Source organism: Cyphellophora attinorum (genome assembly GCF_001299255.1).
Source record: "Cyphellophora attinorum strain CBS 131958 chromosome Unknown Contig14, whole genome shotgun sequence".
In the NCBI taxonomy this organism is placed as follows: domain Eukaryota; kingdom Fungi; phylum Ascomycota; class Eurotiomycetes; order Chaetothyriales; family Cyphellophoraceae; genus Cyphellophora; species Cyphellophora attinorum.
Genome location: NW_017253242.1, coordinates 349,867 through 373,748, shown reverse-complemented (window position 1 = coordinate 373,748; position 23,882 = coordinate 349,867). Strand labels below are relative to the sequence as shown.

The window sequence follows — 23,882 nt, the reverse complement described above, 5'->3', positions numbered from 1 at the left end:
AAGTATACCATGGTTTCAACGACTTCGTCCGTCTGAATTGTCAGAGGGGGCCTGTCACCAACACCAGAAAGGCTGACGATCACGAACTAGCTACCGACTAGGCCTGCCCGGCTTTCTGACCTCGGAAGAGCTTAAAGCAGCAGGCTACAAAGGAAACAACTTCCTTCGCGACCAACGGACAGCCTTCGAGTGGGTGAGGAAATACATTGACGGCTTTGGCGGCGATCCAGACAACGTCACCGTCGTAGCCGAGAGCGCTGGTGCCAGTAAGCCCCGTACTGCCCTCCATCTCTAATACCAGAAACTTAACAGAAAACCCCTAGTGGCTGTCTCCCTCCACCTCCTCTCCAACAGCCCTACTCCTCCCTTCCACCGCGCCCTCCTAACAGGCGGCACCTGCCTCATCCGCCCCGCCCTCCCGCCTCCTGTCCACGAAGCAACCTACGCCCAGGCCATCTCCGCCCTCAAACTCGACTCCCTCTCCCCGTCCGACCGCCTCCACCAACTCCTCACAATCCCCATGTCGACCATCTACGCCACCGTCCCACCCAACATCCAACCCAACGCCGTCATCGACGGCGACCTCTTCACCAACATGATCTCCTTCGACTCCGTCCTCTCCGGCTCCATTCCCGCCAAGACCTGGCCCCTCAAAGCCCTCTGCGTAGGCGACTGCGGCTTCGACGCCAGCGTCTTATACTGGCTCGCCGGCTTCCTCAAACCCCTCGCCAAGCGCTTCCCTGACTCCGCCCGGAAATCCCTCGCTGCTCACCCAGAGCAAGCCGAGAAGCTGCTCTCACTATACAAATTTGATGAGGCCACCGACGACGACGCATCCTTCATCAAAGTCCTAGAATTCATGTCCGACACCTCCTTCCACCTCGGCACCCTCGCCTTCGCCAAGGCCTTCGCCACCCACTCCCCAGACACAAAAGTAAGCGTCTTCACATTCAACGAACCAAATCCCTTTCCAGGCTTCTTCAGCGGCCGCGCGACACACGTGTTGGACGTGGTCTTCCTGTTCCAGAATTACAATGATGACTTGCCGCCCGCGCAGAGGGAGGCGGCGAGGCAGATGGGGCTTGATTTTGCGCGGTTCGTGAGGGGGGAGGAGAGCTGGAGGGGGTTTCCGGGGGCGAAGGCTTATGGGCCGAGTAGTGTTGAGGGTGGCGCGGGTGGGAAGGCGGTGAGTAGGGTGGTGGAGGACGTGATGGGTCAGGAGGGCGCGAGGGAGGCGGGGCGGAAGGGGGAGGTGGTTGAGGTTGCGGAGGTAGTTGGGTGGGACGTGCTGGGGGGTGTTTTTGTGGATTTTATGATGGGGAAGCATCTTTAAGCTCCTTGCGGGCCGCTAGCCTCACGTGGACTTCCTCGGGCTCAACATATCCGTCTCTGGCATTGATCTTGTCCTTCCAAGCCACAGCTGCGTCGATCATGCCGTCGGCGTTCTCAGGTAGGATTCCGGTCGCGAGATATGACCAGATTTTATACCTATTTCGCACAACTTCCTGAAACTCAAAATTCGGCTCGATGGTAAGCGAGTCGATAAATTCGACGCCAGCATTGAGCTGGCTGAGTGCGACCAAAGGCTCTTCGCACTGGGAGACACGAGCAAGATCAAGGGCAGTGACGCCGTCCTCATCTGCGTGGCCCGTGTCAACTCCAAAGCGATTCAGTATTTCCCATAACTGCGGCCACTCTTCACCACCAAAAGAGGTATGCCATCCGTCTTTTGGAATGCTGTAGTGAAGCACGCTTCTTCCACTGTGGTCTGTTGCGTTGACATTAGCTCCGAGACGAAGCAAGGCGTACGCAAGGAATGGCTCTCCTGTGAGCGTAGCGATCATGAGCGGAGTTACCCCAGTGTCGTCACAGGCGTTAAGATCCAGCCCACGAGACACCAGGAGAGGTATGAGGTTGATGGCAGCTTGCTCGTCACCACCAGGGTAATTAGCCACGAGCTGGTGCAGTACCTTCTGCCGTAGACCCTCTAGCTTGACCATAGCTCCAACTTCGATAAGATGATGCGACCATAGTACGCTGCCGTCGTTGAGCGCGGCCGACAGTCCGTGCTGAATATCCTGATCGAGGCTCCGGACGTAGGACAGATAGTCCGTACTGAATACGGTCTGTACAGCATGTTGCCAAATGCTGACCAGCATGCCAGGCCTCTCGTCAGCAGGAGCCATGCTTATCAACACATCCATGACTTCGATGTCGCTCGCTTGAGCAGCAGCTTCCCAAGCCGTGACAGATTTCAAGCCTTTGGTCCTCAAGTTTATATGTGCTCCGTTCCGCACCAAATACTTTATGACGTCCACAAGCTCGTGGTTGACAGCAAGGACCAGCACAGTTTCGTCGTCCCAGATTCTGTTGAGATCGAAGCCACGACCCCTCAACAAGCTCAAGACATGGCAGACCACAGCCTGGTAAGCGGTCTCGCAAGACGCCTTCTTGAAGATCCACTTAAGATAGCTGACATAACCAGCCCTCGTTATGACCTCGCCTCCAATGCTGAAGAAGTAGGTGAAGAGTTCGTTAGGCTTGTCCGACTCTTCTAGCATTTTATGCTCCGGCTCGGTTATGCTTGGGGCTCTAGCTAAAGCGTCATGTAGGTCGTCGCGGTGTTCGTTGACAACAGCTGTAGCCGTGACAGTCGCTTCGGCAGAGTGTATTCTTCGGACTTCTGCGTTCAGGATCTCCAGACTCCGGTATATATCATGCTTTGCGAGCTCTTCTGCAAGCGGGCGCAGACCGAAACAGCTGGAGATGAGCCATCCTGGACGCTGACTGGCGAATCTTTGGCCCAGGCCATGGTAGAACCGCCGGTTGAAATAGAGCTTCTTTAATCGACGCGGCCAGGCTGAGAGCCCTTCCTGCCACCAAATACCACAGAAGACGTCTCCAGCCAGACTTGATGCCAGATCGCTCCTGCTTGGCAACAGCAGCAGAGCAGCTGCGCAGTGCGATGGCCACATATGCGTCGAATACTCGCGGAAGGACGTCAACCCACGGTCATATTCTGAACTTTGTCCCATGGAGCTGCCAGAATCGTCAGCTTCAGAGTCTTCTTGCACCGAAGCAGTGACGACCGCTCCCAGATACTCTGTGGAGTGTTCATAATCCGAACTCGTGCCTGATTCACTCGGAAGTGAGTCCTCATCTTCGTCGTTGGCGCAATCGTCCACTTCAGCCTCTCCTTGGATCGGACCGGTGATGGACTCGTCTGGACCTTCTCCGGAGTGTTGTGGGTCTGAGACAGTTACTGATCCATCTGTAAGCGAGTCCGCATCTATGTCGTTCATGATACGAATTTCATACAAGCAGATCCGCAACAGATATTGATGGCACTCCCCTGTGCTGTACGCTGCTCCCTCATCGCTGCTCAGTAGATAATCCACGACTGACATATGGGAGAATTGCATGTGGGTGACTTCTCGTTTGAGTACATCGGGACCATCCCGGGGGATTTCAACAGGGCGCAGTAGATTCCTGGTTCTTGCTTTGACGTAGTCTTCATCAACTTCCGCGTCCATGTTGGTGGAAGAATGCTCGAGAGCATCGACGTCTTTGATCGCCAGTACTGCGACCAATTCGGCCAGCGACAAGCCTGGCGAGAAAGCTGCGAGCGTAATCTGGAATGCCCGCTTTGCAATTTCTCGAGCACGTCTACCATTATTGTTTCGCTTGAGAATATCTGTGTATGTGCCTCGAAGAGTGTCGTCAGCTGTGGCACGATTGTTCTCGATCTTTCGAATTTCGTCCTCGACATCTTTTCTGTCAACAGGGGGGCTATCTGGAGCTGCGAAGAACCATGTTAGACGAAGCTTGACCCATTGAAACCTGAACACCATTCGACATATGTCTGCATCAATGTACATGCGAGACAGCTTACATGCCCTGGGCTCGCTTCAAAAGAGCCAAGACTAGACGCTCTTCAATTTCAGGATGCTTTCCCCGTAGTAGCCTGTCCTCTCGCTCATGTCCAAAGATCTCTCCTCTGACGAATACTTCCATATCGAATTGGGTGAGCTCTGCAGCCAGTACTTTCGTCGTGCTTGTCGGGAAGTATTCCTGCACTTTGACCTCCTCGCGACTGGTCAGGAAAATTTTCATGTTCCCTTTGTGATGTTTCACAGCTTTTGCCAGCGCGCTTAGCAGGACGTTCCAGTCTCTGCATTCGTCGAGGGCGTCGATGATGATACGTGTCTCAATCCCCAGGTCGAAGGTCTCCCCGACCAATTCATCCTGCTCACGGCGCGATAGCTCCGCACCCTTCGACCGCTCATGATTGTGCTTGCGATAGAAGGAGTCAAGTGGCTCCACGATCTCGTTCTTACCTTCAATTTCAGCGAGCTGGCGAATGAGAGAACCGAGGACTGTCTCTGTATCTTTAGCTCCACCAGCAGCAATACGTGAGCAGTAGACGTAGGCAAAGCTTGTGTCGTTAGCTTTTGCAGAGAAGCTTCGAAGCTCTTCAATGACTCGGCATCTGGTGTGCGACGTCAGCAACACTCCTGGCACGTACAGCGGGACGACTCACGATAAGGTCGACTTGCCAGTGCCAGCTGACCAAGGTTACCACCAAGTATTCATGGAGATAGGAGCGACATACCAGTACCTACTATCCACAAAACCTGCAAGCCAGAGCCAGCATTCCAAGCTTCGAACTCCCTAGATCCAAGAAGCCACTCACCACATAGCGAATAGCTGTCGTCGACTTTGGAGCTCTTGATCAGCTCACGATGAGCGACGATGTGCTTCGCGTCCGAGATCCAGTCCAGGGTCTTTCGATTGTTGTCATAAAAGTCGCTTTCGGCTTTGATGAGATCGAAAGAGGCTTCACACCGTCTATGTTTAATATCCACGTCGGCTTTAGCTGCTTGTATTTCGTTGGGGAAGTAGGGCGTCTGTGCCACTGCAAAGACCGTGTGCTCTGCAGCGAGGTAAGTCAGTGACTGTCAGTGGAGGTGTGCGGGACATCGTGCCATTGATGTACTTGTACGCGGAAGCAGTCCACATGAGGATTGATCTGTAGACCTGCACCAAGTCGTCCTCGGCTTTTTCAAATGCATCTAGATATTGGTCCCTTCTCCGACCCAGGATCTTTGCTTCTTTAGATGCCCATGTTCTGGTCTTCAAGCAGATATCCTCCAGTTGGATGTATACACTTTGGTCAAGCTCGATCTTCGCTAGTGCAACCTGCTCACGGGTGTCAGTTCACTGAAGATCAAGAATAGCCCTCATCTCTCCTGTCTTGCTGCCTGTTTGACCTGCACTGCACGCTCTAAACCTGCCGACGCTCTCTTTTCTTCACGTCTCGCGCTCTCTCATCAGGCTGCTCTCATTCCACAGCTTGCCCTAGCATGCTACTCCGATGTGACCGGCAGCATCTGGAGACAAGCTTGGAGATAGCCCAGACTTTGAGCACATCATGCTGGTACGGGGCAGAAGACAGCATATTCCGGCCGAGCACATGCCAACGAACCCAGCGAATACTTACACCTATCAATGATGTCGTGGCCTGAACGGCTATCGTGGCAGCCCCTGTAGCGTCAAATCGCCCAGCAGCTGCTGCTGGACCTCGAAACAAGAGCATATAGCTCGCAGCACGTATCACATGTCGACGATTACCAAACCTCTGTTTATCTCGCTTGGAGGACAGATTCTTTAGATCATCCTCTTGGGCCTTGTTGATGTCGTGAAGTGATACCGTCTTAGGGTCTTTCAATATTCTCTTCAACTGTTGGTATGCATCTCGATCGCTCTCTTTCTTGCTCTCTTTCAGCGTATCCAAGGCCTTCTCCCATAGGCTCGAGTAGATCTCCGGTGCAGCATCTTTGGACGTCGATGTTGAGCTCGGGTCGGCTTTCAATGGCTGCGCTGCACCCTGGGAGATCGAGATGGGTCCGGTTTCTGCTCTCTGTGTCGCCGCACTGTCCGCACCAGTCGAAGCGACAGTCACAGCATTGCTGCGCGATGTTGCTTCAGCCTTGCCCCGGCTGAAGAACTTCTTGAACCCTGATCTCTTCGATGTTTCCTTAGGTGTATCGGAGTCTTTGTCCTTCATGAGGATGTCGGAGCAGCCACAGCGACCGTAGCTTTCGGGTCGGATCGTCAAAGGTTTAGTACCACGCGCCGCGCGACGTCCTCCACTTGAGATATTGAGAACGACCCGGTTTAGTCTTATCTCCGTCAACTCCTGGTGACAACGTTGCGTTTTAATTCGCTGCGACATCTGAACTCCTCATAGTATCTGCATCGCTAACCCACCAGCGAAGTTATTGCACGGCAATAAACGCAGCTGTGCCAACAATCATGTTTCGGGCGTTTGAGAACCAAAACGTTGGCACGCATGAATTCTAACCGAGGTGATAGCATGACAATGCCAGCTGCCGTCAGGAGACTTCCTGAACACGGGGCTACCTAAAGCAGGCCTCGATAGCCAGCGAGAAGACAAGAATGTGGTGCATAATCGATCAATTGCAGCTCTGGATCATTATGCTTGAGTCAGGTATGTGCTCAGGCTGGTCGCACTCAGAGCTTCGAACTTGTGCTCTGGGTCTTTTGAGCAACAAGCAGGCACGCGACGAGGGCTCGCCTGCCTGCCAGTGTTGGCTATGCGATCTGTGTCATGTGCGACTTCTTTTTCAGCTCAATGAAGACCAGCAAAGAGCAGGCAGGGGTCAGCGGCGGCCCTGGACGCTCTTGCTCACGCTATGGGCCGGAAGAGGAAGCAGCAATTCATGGTTCAGGGAAGCCGCGACCACTGTGGGTTCAAGTAGCTCTTCTGTTGAATGCTTTGGCCATCTTCTTGGCCCTTTGATAATAATATCCTCTATGCCCAACCTTGACCGACAGGGTTTAGGTATGAGCTCTGCTTCTCTATGGTGCAAATTTCTATATCATGACCGTTGCATCGACTCATCATAATTTCGCCACGATCGGCATAGCCTGGGGCTCATCGATCACTTCAGCAGTCACCTTGGACCTCGCTTTGATCCAGTCCCTCAGGCAAAGGACGAAAGCATCTATCTGCGCCGTAGTGTTGCCCGCGTGTAAACATACCCTCACACGTTCGGTATTCTCGGGCACAGTCGGTGGTACGACAGGTCTGACCACAAACCCCAGTGACTGGCAATGCGAAGCAAGGTCTCTCGGGACAGTGCTGAGAAGTGCGAAGATGGGCGAGTCTGGGCACGTCTGGGGCAAAACTAGCATGCTTGGATCCTCGAGCCGAGATGCTGAATCGGCAAGCGACTGTAGTCGGTCGAAGAGGTAGCGAATAAGATATTGCAGGTTCTGTGACAAGTTGTTCGTCCGGCCGTTGATCATCCAGTCGTACGCGGTGCGAATGGCAACCAGTGACGGGAACGACATAAAAGTGGTAAAGATGAGTGGTCGAGCATAATTGATGAGGTACAGGCGCATGATTGGTGAGCACAATATAGCTGCGCCATTGCAAGCCAGGGCTTTGCCGAAGGTGTGCAATCGAATGCCAACACGATTCTGCAGGCCCAGCTCAGACACTCGTCCAGCTCCGTTATCCCCGTAGCAACCGGTCGAGTGTGCCTCATCGACGATCAGATGCGCTCGGCCCTTCGGTACAGCAGCGTCCAGTAGGTCACAGATCTCTGTCAATGGCGCCAGATCACCTTCCATGCTGTACACAGATTCGACTGCCACGAAAATGTTGTTGGTAGATGATATCGGCAACACAGCTTCTACTACCTCCGCCAAGTGCTGAACATCGTTGTGCCTGAACGCAATACACTGCTTCGCTCGGCCAGCTCGCATACCGTCATGAACGCTGGCGTGGATGAGCTCGTCATAGATTACCACATCGCCTGGCTGCGGTAGACATGTGAAAATGCTGACATTGGCATCAAAGCCCGAATTGGTGAGCAGTGCTGACTCGGCGCCATGGAAGGCGGTGATGTCTTGTTCAAGCTGTTCGGCGAGGCCTGAGTTGCCATCTAGCAGTCTCGATCCCGTTGAGCCCACTCCAAGATCATAGCTGTTGAGTCTGTCGAGGAAGTCCTGGCGGAAAGCAGCATTCGTTGATAGTGAGAGGAAGTCGTTGGAAGAGAAGTCGATTGAGGCTGATGGAGTTCGCTTTAGCGTTCTCAGTTTCGAGCTTTGCTGTCGTTTATCGAGAATGGTCTGCAGCCGTTTCTCTAAGGCGGTCGCCATCGCGCGAATAGCAGGCCTCCCACCCCTGGAAGCCAAATATCCGGGCTCTGTTAATTGGTTGCTCTCAAGCCCATAACGGCCGAAACTCGGACAACGTAATGCAGACGAACTTCCGACTCTTCTGAGAGCCACTTGTAAGACTCCTGGCCCTCGTTGCCCTACTCCTACGATCATGAAATTGTATGCTCGGATGTGAAGGTGTAATAGAAGTCAACGAAGCTCGTGGAGGTCCATGCGAGTCCAGGCACCCCAATCATATTTCTGCTGAGCTGTCTTGGCTGCCAAGTCTTCAAATGTTTCCGGTCTAGCCCGATGGGCCTGGCCTTCGAGTGCCTCGTCTTGACCACGTCTCTATGATCACTCCTGTGTACTGACATAGCGCTCGGGCTTTCGTGTACGTGGAGGTCAGATGCTGTGGAGGGATTTGAGGGTATGGCAGGTCTACGGTGCCAATACCGATGTCGGGAAAACGATAGTGTCCACGATCCTTTGCAGAGCCCTCCAACGTCGAGCTCCCAACAACGGAGTCTTGTACTTCAAGCCTGTTTCAACAGGACCTCAGGACGAAGCAGATGACCGTCATATCTCGAAGTTCGCGCCCGGAGTACTGTCGAAATGTTTGACGCAATTCTCTGAACCTGTCAGCCCACATCTGGCCGCTCAGCGAGACTCAGCGACTCCAGTCCGTACATTTCTGTAGCAAAGATTGCATATGACCTTACTGATCATTCTAGGACTCTATTCAAGACGGCAAAATCATCGCCAAAATCAGACGCGAGCTGAGCAAGCAAGCAGGAGCAGGCACGCGCTATGCTCTACTGGAAACAGCGGGCGGCGTTCTGTCACCCGGTCCTTCAGGGACAGTCCAAGCAGACCTGTATCGGCCACTACGTCTTCCAACTTTGCTCGTTGGCGACAGCAAGCTTGGCGGAATCGGTACGACCCTGTCGGCGTTTGAGTCTCTGCATGTTAGAGGATACGATGTCGACTCTGTTGTCCTGCTTAACGAGCCCAAATGGGGCAATTTCGGATACTTGCGAGATCATCTGGCAAAGCGTGACGTCCGAGTCATATCTCTGCCAACGCCGCCGCCACGAGTAGATGATCCAAGCGAAGACGAGGAAGCACTGAGACGGTTCTACGATGAGTGTGCTGGGTCTGCTGAGGTTGACGCATTCCTGGAGAGCCTCAACAAGAAGCACTTTCAAAGGATTTCGGCTCTCACATCTATGCCTTCAGAAGCCGAAGATATTGTCTGGCACCCGTTCAGGCAGCACGGCATCTCCCACAACATCGTTGCTATCGACTCAGCACACGGTGACAATTTCGAGGCATACAACCAAGCAGCCGATCCTGTCGTTGCCAGTGCCGCTGAAGACAGTGGAGCAGGAATCCAGCCTGCCGTCACGACGAAGTCGAGCACATCCCTCATAACTCCGCTGTTTGATGCCTCTGCATCCTGGTGGACGCAAGGCTTTGGCCACGGCAACCCGGAACTCGCACTTGCAGCAGCCCATGCAGCTGGCCGCTACGGTCACGTCATGTTCGCCCACTCCGTCCACGAGCCAGCGCTGAACCTCTGCTACAACATCCTCAAGACCCTAGCAAATCCTCGTCTAGCACGAGTCTTCTTCACCGACAACGGCAGCACCGCTATGGAGGTCGCCATCAAGATGGCCCTGCGCGCCTCATCAGTTCGCTACGGCTGGCACAAGGACGATGACGGCCCGCCGGTGGAAGTTCTCGGTCTGAAAGGCTCCTATCACGGCGACACAATCGGTGCAATGAACGCCTCTGAGCCCAGCGTGTTCAACAAGAATGTCGACTGGTACAAACCGCAAGGTGTCTGGTTCGATCCTCCACAGGTGCTCATGCATAAGGCAGATGGCGGATCTCGGTACCCGAATCCTTCTTAGAGCCGGGAGCAACCAAGACCATGTATTTCAAGACTCTTTCCGCGATATTTGACTTCGATGCCCGACGGAAGGATGCCGAATTCTACCGCAATTTCATCCACAAAGCTCTCAAATCACTGGTCCACGACCAAGGCCGACGCTTCGGCGCCCTGATCATGGAGCCAATCATCATGGGGGCTGGCGGCATGATCTTCGTCGACCCGCTATTCCAGCATCTCCTCATCACCACAATCCGCAGCGAACCGAGCCTGGTGAATCCGACCTACACCACTCCTCAATCCAGCGTGACCACATCCTTGCATCAAGATGCGCAAAGAGACTGGTCTGGCCTCCCTGTCATCGCCGACGAAGTCTTCACAGGCCTCTACCGCCTTGGCCGAGCCTCCTCATCCAGCTTCCTCGGACCCAGTCCCATGGCCGCCACCAACGCAACCCAGCCACTCTCCCTCTTCACAGCCCCAGACATATCTGCGCACGCCAAGCTCCTAACCGGCGGCCTCCTCCCCCTCTCCATCACCACCGCGAGCGACGCCATCTTCCGCGCCTTCTACAGCTCCGAGAAACCCGATGCTTTACTCCACGGACACAGCTACACCGCGCACCCGATCGGCTGTTCTGTAGCGAATTGGTCGCTGAAGAAGATGGAGGAGTTGGATGCGTCGGAGACGTCGGAGTGGAATAAGTTTCGCGCTGCTTGGTCTTCGCCAGCCTCACGTACCAGTTCTGATGCTTCGACTGGCAGCGAAAGTGTTGAGTCAACGCATTCCGCTGGGCCATCTCACTGGTCCGTCTTCCCACCCTCCCTCCTGGACACACTCTCCCACCACCCCCTCCTCTCCGGCGTCTGGTCCCTCGGCACAGTCCTCGCCCTGACGATGGCACCCACTTCCTCGGGCTCCGGAGGCTACGCATCCAACGCGACCGCCTCCCTACAAAGCCGCCTCCTCACGACCCTCGACCCCACCACTGGCCAAGGAATCCATGCTAGGGTACTGGGCGATGTGATTTATGTGATGACGAGTTTGACGACTACCAAAGAGAGCGCGGATCGTGTCGGGAAGCTGTTGTTGCGGGCTTTGGAGGAGGAAGAAGTAGAGCGGGAGCAGCAGTAGATGGCGTCGCTGTAGGCAGTAAGTACGTAGACAAGCATGGCTTCGGGGCGTAGTAACAGGTTGCAAGAGATGAGAAAGTCCGATGAAAGCCAGGGAGCTGACGCTGCTGCTGGGGGACTGACAGAAAAGCATAATTATAAACTAGGACTTGCACAAAGTGTAGGGCTCGGGTTGTGATAGCGATCTACTAATGATCAGATTAGCTCCAGAGGCCACCCGGAGATCACGATAGAGTCGCACTGGCCCACATTCTGACCAATCTCGAGACGACCCTCAATTTAGAGGTCGAATCGACTAGCTATCCCACTCCGACGGAACACCCACACTCTAACACTCCCATTATCCGCATTGATAGCCACGTCATCCACAATATCTCCCACAAAGCGAGCAACCTCCACCCCCTCCACAGCAAAGGCACCTCCAAACACTCATCCGCTGGGCCTTGCAACGCCGCCTCGTTGCCCATCTCATCTTCGGTCATCGAATTGGGATGAGTTGCCAAAACATTGTCCATGGCGAGATCGCTCTGTGCAAGGACGCCCGATGTTTCGTCCCAGACGTCCGTTGAACTACGAAGCTGTTTCAATCGAAGGTAGACGTCACTGGGAACGCTCCAAAGAACGACACTGCCAGCCTGGTATGCTGCGACGACGCGCAAGCCCCAACGCGTCTCAGCGGCAGCGGTGTACGAAGGATTTCGAGTGTACTGCAAAACTTCGTCGCTGGAATGAGGTGAGAGGAAGACAACCTTTCGGTTGAGCTTCGTGGGTGCTCCGACAGGAGCATCACTACCAAGACAAAGTGGACCGATCTCGGGGTCGGTGTATAGGACGTGATCTCCGTCACTGATTGGGACGGCTTGGTAGTGGTCGCAGTCCACTGCTCGGAGGACACCTCGTCGCTCGTCCTCTTCGTGATCGTCATCATTGGGTGCCTCTGACTGCCAATTTTGGGGCAGCACAGCGGACGCGGGAAAGGGTAGGTTTCCAAAGAACAAACGGGTCAAAGATTGTCGTCGTCCACGATCGTGTGTCCCCTTTCGTCGGAACAGCTTAGGAGGCAGACTGAGACTTCTGGGCACTAGTGTTGCTGGAGGGGCTTTGGCACTGGAGATGAGCCGGAGCCTTCTGAGGGAATCATTTTGAGTACTCTGTGGCAAAAAGTACAAGTGATCACTGGCTGCTGCCAATGGGAACCACCTGTTCAGGCCTCTTCCGGTCAGTGCGTCCGTCCAGTGCAGCTCGATCCCAGCCCGACATCCGAATGCCGCACATTTTCGCTGGGGACAAACTGCGACGCTACGAGGTGGATCGTCTGGAGTACCGAGATCGTGATAAGTGGCTGCTGGTCGCACCTGTATGGGTAGGAGATGTTCAGTTGCGGCAGGACCGAGTTGTGGCTCCGGGCTTTCGGTCAACAATCTGTCAGGCAGAATTCTCATATCGGAACCATCAGATTCTGTGGTCCCGGTGTCTGAGTCGGCTTTCCAATCGTCCATCACCTGTGGTAACTGTATTACCGTGCTGCTCGCATCTGCAGTATGGCTAACACGCTCTGGCTGGATGATGCTGCCGTGCCGCTGTGGTAGAGACGCAAAAATGGCCCTTTGGAAGTCGGCCTCACTAGTCTCTGCCTGTGAGCCGGAGCGGATGGCTAATCGAATGTTGGACTCGAGATGCGTTGACCTCTGGCCACCAATCTCCCACAACACGCCAGTCCGATTGTCTAGCAGTGCACAGACGTCGTACCTGCCAGAGCTCGTGTCCATGCTGACTCGCAGAACATCAGAGCTTGCCACGAGCCGCGTGATCGGAGTTGGAGCCTCTAAGAGGTCTGATATCCGGTAGACAAAGATGTCGGGTCCAGAACATGCAAGCAGATACAGACCACAGCGTGAGACTGTGAAGAAACGGCGTACTGATTCGCTGTGCCTGTCTCCAAACAGCTTCCGACGCAGATCGACATGTCCCGAGAGACGAAGTCGAGCTCCGTGTTCCAGCAGCGTAGAATCTATTCCGTTTCCTCGCCAATTGGCCGAGAGTCTGATTTCTGTAGCGAGTCGTTTTGACAGCAGCCATTCGTCACGCAGGCCAGACCAGAAGTTCTCAAGTTGGTGTGACCATGTCGGCTCGTTCTCCTCGAATCGTGGACTGGTGGGATGTGAGCGTCTTGACCGGGCACTGAAGGACCGTCTGCGACTGGAGTCGGCCCTCTAGGCGCTTTGACATTGACACCTCTTCAACATCCGTCTCAGTAAGGTCATGTCTAGGCTGGCAAACAGCCACGCACGGCAAGTGTGGCGAGCAGAATCGAAATCAGACGGCTCTTGGAACGAATATATGTGTTGTAGAAGCTCTGCTGGCAGACGTTGTATTGATGAGACGTCATTCTCGACGGCCGCGAACGTGACCTTTGGTCCCGTCGACTGACCTGGTGAAAAGTCCTGCGACGGTGCATCTGATGAGGTAGCAGCTTTTTCGAAGTGTTCCGTCAATTGCTTGCGACGATGATGTGGTAGATCTGAAATCCTTGCTAACGTGTCTCGATGCCCCTCGAATGCCCCAGGACGAAGGTATGACGATCCGCTTGAGGCGGAATTCTGTCTTGTGCACTCATCCGGGCTAGGATCGAAAGGGTCCGAGAAGCGCACTTGAGGTGTGTCTGTCTCACAATCGGCCGTGCTGTCGATTGCATCGGCTTGGCGTGTAGTCGCTTGGTCAAGGCAGTGTGTGTTGCCGGATGACTGGAATTGGTCGAGAGTGTTGTGAGGCTGGTGATCTGACATGCTCATCTCTCGGTCGACACTCACCACGCCGCGAGAGAGATATATCTCGAAAGCCAGAGCGACTTCGGCAGCTCAAGCCTCCTCAAGGTTCTGGATGTCTTCGATAGGTATGAGTAAGCTATGAAAGGTAGTGATATGTGCTGCAAATAATATAGGGAGAGGGAGGTGGCGACAGAAGTCTGTGAGAGCTGTCAGAACATATGATGGAAGTGTAGGCCAGCCATACCGCACTTGCCGAATGAGCATGAGGCAGGTGCAGGAACGACCGACTCTTCCGTATTGTCTGAGACCTGTTAGCTTCGTCGAAATGAGGCAGGTGTGACTTCGGGTTACAGCTCGAGCTCCTTCTCTCTCCAGGGCGGCCTCCAGTCCTTGCTGATTTATGGAAGTCTTTCCGCACATGTTCATTCATGGTTCAATCAATAATTCGTTGTTGAGCATCGATTACATGTGCTGAGTTGGGTTTCTGCAACTGTGCACGCTGCTGCTGGACCTCGCCTCACCATTCTCGGCAATGTACGGAGTACACTGAGCCTTCCGATATGCTTAAAAAGCACCTCGTGCACCATAACTCTCACACTGATGCGCTCCGTCGCCACTTTCATTCTCATGTACCATATCTCTCGGTTGTCTGTAGTTGTTTGTAATCAATTCTGTCCATACTCAGTTCCTCTCTTTCGTGACAGTTTGACTTAAGCTCTGAGAGCATCCAACGAACGGATGGTCGATTCGGCTCGGTCGATGACAGCCTTCTCCATGCCTTCCAGGTTGAAGGCTTCGTGTGAGGCCATACCTGCAACAAGGCATAGTTTTCGCGCATTGTCTTCAGCACTTGCGACGTGCTCCCTAGCCTGATCCAGTCTCTGCTTTAGTGTGGTCTTCTCGTGCTCAACGCGATCACAAACACAGTCCTGCCACTCTCGAACGACCTCGTTGCTTCCGCCAGCATATTCCGTCGCCTTCGTTACGATAGCATTTTCCTCGCGAACGAGCTTCAACAACGCATTCTGGAATCATGTCAGTACGCCGAGAAGGACTCAAGGGGGATTTGACTGACCTGAGAAAGCTGAAGCATAGTATCGAAGATGTGGCGATGAGATTGTGAAACTTCCATGTTCTGCAAATCATGCTGCCACTCGTCCTCGTCTTCAACAGATGATGAATCGGGAGGCATTGGCCGTCTTCTGGAAGATACCCTTGCGGGCAGACTACGAGTAGTGTACAGGAAGCTGTCAATATTTGCTTGCACGGCCTCGACCAAGGTAGGGTCGTTGTCAACCTCAGCCTCGAATGCCCGGTCAAGCTGATGTTGCTTCATCCCATCTGCGAGCTTGGTGTGGAAAGGTGCCGGGGTCCCTTGTGGCTGATCAACTTCTCCATGTGTAGCGGGTTCAGAAATTCCTGTCGGCTTGACACGCTCTGGGAAGAAAGATGCGGCTTGTTCTTCAGGCTCTCTTGCAATGACCTGAGGTATCTTCACAGCATCCTGGGTAGTCGAGTTGTGGCGCCCCGCAGAAGCTGTGGTGGCAACGCGAGTTGATTCAGTTGAGGCCCTGATCGCCGGAGGCCGCATTGAGCCATATTCCGGGTCTGTGGTGCTCAGAGCTGCTGCAACAGTGTCCTCGACCCCGGAGGGAAATTGGAGTGCATCAGAGTCCTTGCCTCGTATTTTGCTCGAGACTCGAGCATCTGCTGTTGAATCTCGCTGAACATTCTTGGAAGGCCTCTTGAAATCCGCAGTCTTGATTGTTCTGGCTGCTTTTGGGTGTGTTGTCGTGATGAACGTGTCCACACCAATTGATTGTCTAGGAGCCGGTCGAAGGTCCTTAGCTTTTACAACCCTGACTTTGTTGTCGACAGGCTCGTCCGATAGAATTGCAGGGGCCAATTTTGCAGTCTTCGCTCGCCTGCCGTCCTGTGCCGAGGGCGAGGCACTTCGTAATAGCTCTGCCGCCGAATCTTCGTATTCGGAGGTTTCTTCGTTGCGGCTAGCATCCTCAGACGAGGACGATTCAGTGGTTTCTTCGTAGGCTGTCAGATTCATTACGTCCGTCGTATTCCGGTGCCTATCGGTGACCTCGTTGCTGCCACCGCGAGCTTCTTCGCCGCCAGTAATGTCAATGTCCGTGACATCGATTGATGCGGCGGTTCTGCCTTCGACATTACGAGTCCTGGCCGAGACAGGCTGTGCGGGCTCGCCACGTCGACTTCCCACAGGTTTGGAGACTGAAACGCCCGGGACATTCATCTCTCCCACTGTAATGGCTCCTATTTCCACGTTGCGTTCGTGTACATCGTTGAGAGCCGTCTCATTAGGACCGCCATCCTCCATCATCATGATGCCTTCATCTGACTGGGCGGAAAGAGCCTCAAGCTCAGTGTCCCGTCGTCCCGCATCTCTCTCATCCGTCTCATCGGATGAGTCTTTGGGACGCAGAGATGATGCCACTAGCCGTTGTGTCTTATTGGGTGCCAGGGCACCGTTCTGTAGATTGTTCGTGGTGACTTGTTTCAGCATTGACGCACCTCCATTGCGAGTCTTCACAGACGTGGTGGTCTTGACGGGGCTGGGATTCGACGGCGAGTCTATTCGTCGACCCTGGTTGCGAGCACCATTTGGGCCAAAGCTTATCACTGGCGCCTTGCTCGCACTTTTCTCGCTTGACAAGGCTGCCGTGGGCGTGCGGAGCTTTTTGAGGTTTGCGCCTGGAGTGCGTGGCTCGTACTTTTTGGCCTCGGACTGTGGTGGTCGGACTAAGACCGGCTCGTTGCGCTGAGTGGCGTCCAATGTAGCCTTTGATGCACGCGGTCTCCGGACCGATTCCTTGGCAATTGGAGTGGCCTTTCGTCCTGGATGGCCGACGTTCGATCCGAATCGGAGGTCCGTGACTTGTCGCTTCGACAGCGAGATAGAAAGGGGGTGCTTTTCACTGCCTACAGATTTGGTTCGTGGAACCATCTCAGAATCGACAAGGTCCGAGGACTCTGTCACAGAGACATCTTGAGCAGTTGTGTCATCCTCCAGAATCGATGGGCCGGCTTCTAAACCTGTTGCAGCCTCTGAGGCGACTACAGAAGCCGCGTGAGGAGCATGATCTTGGTTCTTAGCCTCCCTAGCAGACGCGCCCATCCCAAGATGATCGATGACTGCCTCGGTGTGCTTTACAAATGAAGCACTGCCAGCCGCAGACGTGTCCGGACTGGGGGCGTCATGCAAGTCGTTGAACTGGTCAACGATATTGCCAAGGGCCGAAAGTTCTTTGGTCCCGGGACGTGGCTGGTCAGCATCCGGTCCATGACCACGAGGCTGGGGACTCTGCCGTGTAGCTTCTGAAGACTTCCGGGGCTGCTTACGTGCGGACTTAGCTTTTGCGCTCTTGATACTATCAACAAACTTGGTCTTGTTGCCAAACGGGGTCATTGGCTTCGTCGTCGAATCCGTCGCGTTGTCATTCCCAGTTTTCAACGTCGCCTCGTGTGATTTTGTGGTAGACAGGCGAGTGAGAAGATTCCGGACATTGGTTCCGAAGGACAGGTCACCTTTCGCCGCATGTTCCTCCACAGCTGACTTGTCCATGGGATGCGAATCTTGTGCTTCGTTGGCTTCCACGGTTGTATCGTAGGCATCTTGGGACACGGCAGCCGTTCTGGTGTGAGCTGTGACACGGGAAGTCTTCTCATTCAGCATAGCGGGACCATCAGCGTCAACAGCTGCAGATCCATGCGGCGACGAGTCGTCCAAGAACTCGACCGGATGCGCAGCGCTACTGCCTTCCTCTCTGTGCGGTCTTCGTTCACTGGTCCTCGGTCTCAACTCGCTCCCATCTTCGTTGTGACCAGCAGATATGTGCTTTGTTACGTGCTCCTTGTTCTCTATCCCGCTTGCCAGTACAGACTTTCTCCGACTTTCGCTAGGGCCAGAATCTGAAGAAGCTGCTTCGTCACTGTCAGCTTGACTGGAGGCCTCGCGGAGAGTTTGAGCATGAGATCTTGTGGCACGTCTTAGTCGGTTCGACGCAAGCGTCTGGTTGGCCGAGTTGGTTGGCTTACTTGCTTTGTTGACTGCGGTCTTGCCTCCTGGCTGCGAAGGCTTGGTGGGGTTTGCTGGCTTCTTGAAACGCGTACTATCCTGCTTCTGAGACGGCTTGTCGTCTTCGTCGTCTCTTTTGTGGTATTCATACGCGTTTTGCCTCGTTGGCTTTCATGTACTTCGTTATCGTCATCGTCATCGTCGTCGTCGTCGGTAATAGGGAGATCGAATTGATTGGTAGAGCTGAGCTTCTCGTGCAAGTCGGTCTGACCCTGAGCAGACTGGCTATTCCGCTTTGATGAACTGCTCAGAGTGGCACTCGGCTTCTGCTTGAGTCGGCTGATGGAAGAGTCACTCGGCTTTAGCGCATCTGAGTTCCCATTTCTCGATTGGCTGCCTGCAACCTTGAGCAGACCTTGAGAGGAGCTGCGAGCGGAGGTAGATGAAGACGGCTTTGCTTTCGCTTTTGTAGCCGCCGACATCTTTCTCGCAGACGTTGTACTCAGTGGATGCTGTGGCTGTGGAGAGTTTGTAGTTGTAGTTGACGGCTTTTGCTTTGTTGGACCAGCAATTTTGGTAAGTGCATTGGAGACCCGTGCGACTGCCACATTAGGTTGAGGTTTGCGACTGACCACCGGTGCGGCAGGCGCGTCCCGATATTCTTCACTACTGTTTGGCTTGGGTTTCTCTGCGCCGCGCTGCGGGCGCTTCGCACCATCATTGGTTGTTTGTGAGGCGCTCATGCGGTCTCTAAAGGAAGATTGTACTGGAAACACAACGTCGTCCTCGGAGTCAGTCCCTGCAGCGATGAACTGGTGGAAGACCTCCTGGTACTCCACATTCGAGGCGTCCTGACTCTTTCGTTGAAGCGGACTAATGACTTGCGTATCAGACCCAGCAGTCTCAGTATTGGCTGCGTGTTCTACAACAGCTTGTTCTTCGGCATCGCGCAAATCAATGAAAGCCGAGGACGTCTTGCGCTGAATCAACGAAGGTTGACTGTCTGCCTGGAACCCAGTAGCAGTCGACAGTCTGTTCTGAACTCGCGTAAGTTCGTCGCCGGATACTCTGAGATCGCGGAAAGATGCAAATTCGAGCTCCAGTCTAACCACAGCGGTCTTGTTGCCATTCGATACAACGAAGCCTTGATCGTCATTGTAGGTGAGGGTACTGGTCGGGATGCCTGGTGTCTCAGCGCCATGATGCTCCAACATCATGCACCCAGGTTCTAGAACTGGGTATTGAAAAAGCACGAGACCGTCATCGTTGTCTGGTGCCACAGAAAACAGTTTATCTGGTTCAGACAAGATAATCACTGCGCAGGAATCACCGGTGTCCTCCCGGGCCAAGTCCGGTTCGCTGAATACAGAGATGTTCTTGATCCAGAAGCAGGCAGATCCGCTGGTCCTGTCAGCACCGTTCAGCTTATTCGGACGATGAACTTACGCTCCCTTGAACGATTGCTTCTGGTCAACGCTCGACAAGTAATCTCGAGCATTGAGAAGCCAGGAATCGGTGGCATGCTGCTCGGACGGAAATTTCTCGATGCTTTCGGGCGCAGTTCCATGAGGCCAAAGTGAAGTCCGATCCACTCCATTTTGTATCAAGCCTCTCATCACATCTGCAACCAGGATACGCAGCACGTAATCGTCCGAGGTGAGTAGGGCGTCTCCGAGGACGGTAAGATGCTGGCTTGGCCGTAGAAGAGTGCCAAGGTCGTTTGTCCCTTTGTTCATGATAGAGAGCAATTGAGCGACCGCGCGCCTAGCCTCTGGTGTTGCTGAGCCCCCGCTGATGAATCTAACAACATTGTGGACCAAGCTCTTGGTGAGAGATCGCTGGTAGCTATGCAAATCATTGGTGCTGACATCAAGCTTGCGGCTTTTCAGAGCGGCTGATAACGTTTCCTCGGATTGATAGACTCCAACAGCGTCCAAGAGGCTGTGGACCGCGCGCTGTTGCTGAAGAGACGGTACAGCATGAAGTATGAGTGAAAGAATGCCGGCAAGAGTGCGTGGATGCAGTTGTAAGTTCGGGTTTCGTTTGGCGTTGCCTAGTAGGCTGTACAGCGGACGAAGCGAAGCAGTGGCGATGAGTTCGGCCGGCTTTTTGAATGGCGCCAAGATCGCGTCTTTCAACCTGGATGGCGCTCGATCAGTATTGCGCGGTTCGCTGAACATTAGGGTTGATGTACTCACTCCACCAGCCGATCAGCTTTCAACTCGCCTTCAAGATGAGAGACCAGATCGCGAACCGCGTCGTCGATGTCTGGGACAGCCATCACACTTGGGCACGTGAGGAAGTGGCAATGGCGTATATGAGTCAATACTACAAAGAGGAGGCCGCCGGCAGAGGGACCATCGATGGGCTCTGTCAGTGAGAAAAGAACATAAAGGTGTAGGTCGGGTCTTGGCAAACCCGGATTCATGAAACCTCACTCTTGCCTACCTAGTTGTACCTATTCCCTCTGCATAGCGCCGGCCTTCAGCACTTTTTGTGTCGCCGAGGAGACAGCAATGTCCGAGACCCATCTTACCGATGACCTTGGTGCCGTGGCATCGAGCTTGCACACCGATTCGCGTTGTAAGTAATGCATCCTGCCGATCCGTCCCCGCGAAAACATTTGGTAGCGACTAGCTGCCAACAACGACAGTGACTAATCCCGGTAGCCGAGAGTCTTGCTAAGTCTCATTTGCAAAGACCAATGTGTCGTGCCCTCTCACCAAATGAGTGGCGCAAAGGTTATCACATACTAACAATGTGCCTCATGCATCTCCCACGTCATTGTCCCCCCACGCGATTTCGGAACCTACATATGCATTACCTCCAGTATGGCCAGACTCACCTTGCGAGTTTCAGCGATACGGCAAAGTCGACTTCAGCAAAATGTCGGCTGAACACCAATATGGTGTGAAGCTGGACTGCGGAGCAACCATTATCCACGGAGATGGGGCCAATATCAAGGAGCCGTTCGAGGATATGCCAGTTGTGATGCACGAACTAAGCCCAGGAAACATGGCAGATGGGAGTGGATTTCCTTCTTTCGGCGGCCAGCTTGGATTCATCGAGTTCAACACAGACGTTCGCCTTCCCCGGCATGTTCACATTGGGCCAAACAAGGCGGCGCAGCCCGATGCAGAGCAGCGGTTTCTAGCCGAGCGTATACTGGTCCTCTCCGGATTCGCGATGGTCGAAATGTGCGGCGAGCTGTACATTATACCACCAAAGACCCTGGTCCATATCCCTCCTGGCGTGCCTCACACCTGGACGGCATGTCCGAAGGGTGTGGACATAAATGCTGCGGTTGGTATTGTCTCTCAGAAAGAGCTTGCGTCGGACGGCACTTTCCTGATGATCTATGAGTATGAAGACCCCACAAGCTTCAAGCCGACGAAGCAAATCAACGTCCTGAAGGATCTCAATGAGTACGAGGAGGCTGCCGAGGAAGACTTCGAGGAGATCAAGATTCCAGCATTGTCTTCTGCAGAAGTCCACAAGAGATGTTGGTTCGTTTACAACCGCGAGGTGAAGAAGTCCGAACGCAATAACATCAACGAGAGCGCTAGCCTCGCTGATGTGTGATCGCGTAAACACGTGTCTAGCAAGGCGTTAGCAAAGTGAGGGTCCGCTCCTGTCAAGGGAGATCACCTAAGATCACATCATCATCAGGACCCGGCGTGGTAGGACCATATATAGGGTGCATGGCCGGTCTTCGAGGCTCACCTCCTTCGACTACCCCTCGCATCAGATGTGCATCAGTCGCGCGATGTCGAAATTCAAGATCCCAAATAAAGAACGCGGCACGATGGATTTTCAGATGCTTCTGTTCCAGCTCCAGCCTATGGTAGGGCGGCCAGCGGGACCACACATGATGAATTGGTCACCGCCGCCCGGACCTCTTTGGAGCGACGATGGCGCTGTAGCTGTGCACAAAGCCGGAGATCATGCTACGACGTGACAGCAGCACGTATATCCCGTACATACTGATCCTACAGATTCCTTCCCTCAACAGCGACGTGCCAGAGCTGCGCCGAGTGATACGACTGAGTTCTGCTTTCAAATCCACGTCCGGTGCCTCGGATGAAAACGCGGCCGAATCCGACTGCAAGGACTCCAGGCTACTGACTGCCTGATCTCGCCGCCATATAGCTTGAAGATTGCGTGATAACACACCAGCAGCACGTCAAACCCCCACAGACGCCAACATGACCACAGACTCGGGTTCCTGCGCCATGGCAGCCGCCCACGAGTGGCTCGCAAGCCAAACACAACCCTCGCAGCGGAAGTCCACCCAGATCCCCAGTTCGAGATCAATACCCCAGATCTGCCCCTCAAGACTACACACCACCGAGCCAGCACGACCCCTCGACATCGCAACCATCCAGAATACCCTTCAAACAACCCCAGAAACAAAAGAAACAGTCCTCTACCTAGCCTATGGCTCCAATCTCAGCGACGAGACCTTCCTGGGCGCCCGCGGCATCCGCCCGCTCTCCCAAATCAACGTCCTCGTCCCAGAGGTCGTCATGACCTTTGACCTCCCCGGCATAGCCTACAAAGAACCCTGCTTCGCCAACATCCGCTATCGAAACGCTCCAGCCTACCCCGCCACAACAGACGGCCCAAAGCAGAATACAAACGAATACCACAAAGACCGCTGGCACAAACCCCTAGTCGGCGTCGTCTACGAAGTCACCCTGAAAGACTACGCCCACATCATCGCAACCGAAGGCGGCGGCGCCGGCTACCAAGACGTCCTCGTCGACTGCTACACCTTGGACCGCAACCCGCGCCTCGCCGTCCCCGAATTCCCCCAGAACGCCCCATTCAAAGCCCATACCCTTTTCGACCCCGCTGGCCAGCACCGCGCCGACCCGTCTTACGCACAGCCCTCAGCGCGGTATCTGAAGCTGATCACGGATGGGGCTATGGAGAAGGGCTTGCCGTACGAGTATCAGGACTATCTGCACCAGATCCGGCCGTACAGGGTGACGACAACGCCGCAGAAGATCGGACAGCTATTCTTCCTGGCGTTCTGGGGCCCAATATTCATGGCATTAATCAAATTCGGGGGGGTGCTGTTCGCGGGCAAAGACGGGAGGTATCCTGCTTGGTTGGCGACTGTCATGCATGTTTGTTTCGGGTACGTTGCTCCGTCTCCTCTGTCCCATCACCTATAGTGAATCCAGTGATTAACGGCCCCCACAGCGCGGCATGGACATCCTACGACAAAGTCTTCAAGCCCACATTCGGCGACGGCGAGCGAACAATCGGCGAGACCGACGACGATCTCAACGAAAAGGCACCATTGATACGTGACGTTATCGAGAGGTATGGCGTCGGAGGCCGCATGGGAGGTCAAATGCAAGACGATTCTGCTGTCGGCCCCAAAAGCGCCGATGATGATCTTCTTCTCCAGGACTATCAGATGCGGTTGAGGCTACTGGAGCAACAGAACAAGACACGTCTTATGATGGCGCGTCAAGAGCAAGACAACCAGGTCGATCGTGACGACGCACCAATGGCCGGCATGGGAGGTACAGGGATTGGTGGTGATGGGGTCTGAGGGTTTGTCCTATACTATACTATATATGTACCGATATGGGGGGCTGTTACGTGCAACGAATGAATCAAGCATTGGACATTCTTGAGACGCCAGACTCGCTACGAAAGCGTCGGCTCATCCCTATCTCCGGAACAAGTGTAGTGTGTTTCGCGCGCAACGACGCATATAAATCGTTCAGTGGTATGTGTACCATCATAATCATCGACCAGATCCGTGACGGAATATCGATCTGGACACGTTCTTCTCGTGTATAATGCTTCTACTGTGCCCAGAAATTGTACCT

The 23,882-nt window shown here is 54.2% G+C and overlaps 8 protein-coding genes across 8 annotated transcripts; 4 read left to right on the top strand and 4 right to left on the bottom strand.

The window, feature by feature from the left end:
- Window positions 1-1,310: 1,310 nt before the first annotated feature.
- AB675_3383 (uncharacterized protein) lies at window positions 1,311-6,067 on the bottom strand (the record flags this gene model as incomplete). Its single annotated transcript, XM_018143430.1, has 6 exons — window positions 1,311-3,840; window positions 3,893-4,489; window positions 4,541-4,565; window positions 4,613-4,907; window positions 4,957-5,199; window positions 5,501-6,067. 6 exons carry the CDS (start codon window positions 6,065-6,067, stop codon window positions 1,311-1,313), a joined length of 4,257 nt encoding a protein of 1,418 aa, XP_017999787.1.
- An 857-nt stretch (window positions 6,068-6,924) lies between these two features.
- AB675_3382 (putative 8-amino-7-oxononanoate synthase) lies at window positions 6,925-8,190 on the bottom strand (the record flags this gene model as incomplete). The annotated part of the gene is made up of 1 exon (XM_018143429.1): window positions 6,925-8,190. One exon carries the CDS (start codon window positions 8,188-8,190, stop codon window positions 6,925-6,927), a length of 1,266 nt encoding a protein of 421 aa, XP_017999657.1.
- Window positions 8,191-8,599: 409 nt separating this feature from the next.
- AB675_3381 (Bifunctional dethiobiotin synthetase/7,8-diamino-pelargonic acid aminotransferase, mitochondrial) lies at window positions 8,600-10,106 on the top strand (the record flags this gene model as incomplete). Its single annotated transcript, XM_018143428.1, has 2 exons — window positions 8,600-8,872; window positions 8,925-10,106. 2 exons carry the CDS (start codon window positions 8,600-8,602, stop codon window positions 10,104-10,106), a joined length of 1,455 nt encoding a protein of 484 aa, XP_017999537.1.
- Window positions 10,107-10,126: 20 nt separating this feature from the next.
- On the top strand, window positions 10,127-11,218 carry AB675_3380 (Bifunctional dethiobiotin synthetase/7,8-diamino-pelargonic acid aminotransferase, mitochondrial; the record flags this gene model as incomplete). Its single annotated transcript, XM_018143427.1, has 1 exon — window positions 10,127-11,218. The coding sequence occupies one exon, from the start codon at window positions 10,127-10,129 to the stop codon at window positions 11,216-11,218; it is 1,092 nt and encodes a 363-aa protein (XP_017999744.1).
- A 298-nt stretch (window positions 11,219-11,516) lies between these two features.
- Window positions 11,517-12,986, bottom strand: AB675_3379 (uncharacterized protein; the record flags this gene model as incomplete). Its single annotated transcript, XM_018143425.1, has 1 exon — window positions 11,517-12,986. One exon carries the CDS (start codon window positions 12,984-12,986, stop codon window positions 11,517-11,519), a length of 1,470 nt encoding a protein of 489 aa, XP_017999572.1.
- A 1,709-nt stretch (window positions 12,987-14,695) lies between these two features.
- Window positions 14,696-20,314, bottom strand: AB675_3378 (uncharacterized protein; the record flags this gene model as incomplete). Its single annotated transcript, XM_018143424.1, has 6 exons — window positions 14,696-15,010; window positions 15,061-18,166; window positions 18,449-18,551; window positions 18,599-19,434; window positions 19,480-20,172; window positions 20,232-20,314. The coding sequence occupies 6 exons, from the start codon at window positions 20,312-20,314 to the stop codon at window positions 14,696-14,698; spliced, it is 5,136 nt and encodes a 1,711-aa protein (XP_017999526.1).
- A 605-nt stretch (window positions 20,315-20,919) lies between these two features.
- AB675_3377 (uncharacterized protein) lies at window positions 20,920-21,615 on the top strand (the record flags this gene model as incomplete). Its single annotated transcript, XM_018143423.1, has 1 exon — window positions 20,920-21,615. One exon carries the CDS (start codon window positions 20,920-20,922, stop codon window positions 21,613-21,615), a length of 696 nt encoding a protein of 231 aa, XP_017999613.1.
- Window positions 21,616-22,238: 623 nt separating this feature from the next.
- AB675_3376 (uncharacterized protein) lies at window positions 22,239-23,599 on the top strand (the record flags this gene model as incomplete). The annotated part of the gene is made up of 2 exons (XM_018143422.1): window positions 22,239-23,176; window positions 23,242-23,599. The coding sequence occupies 2 exons, from the start codon at window positions 22,239-22,241 to the stop codon at window positions 23,597-23,599; spliced, it is 1,296 nt and encodes a 431-aa protein (XP_017999686.1).
- Window positions 23,600-23,882: the final 283 nt, after the last annotated feature.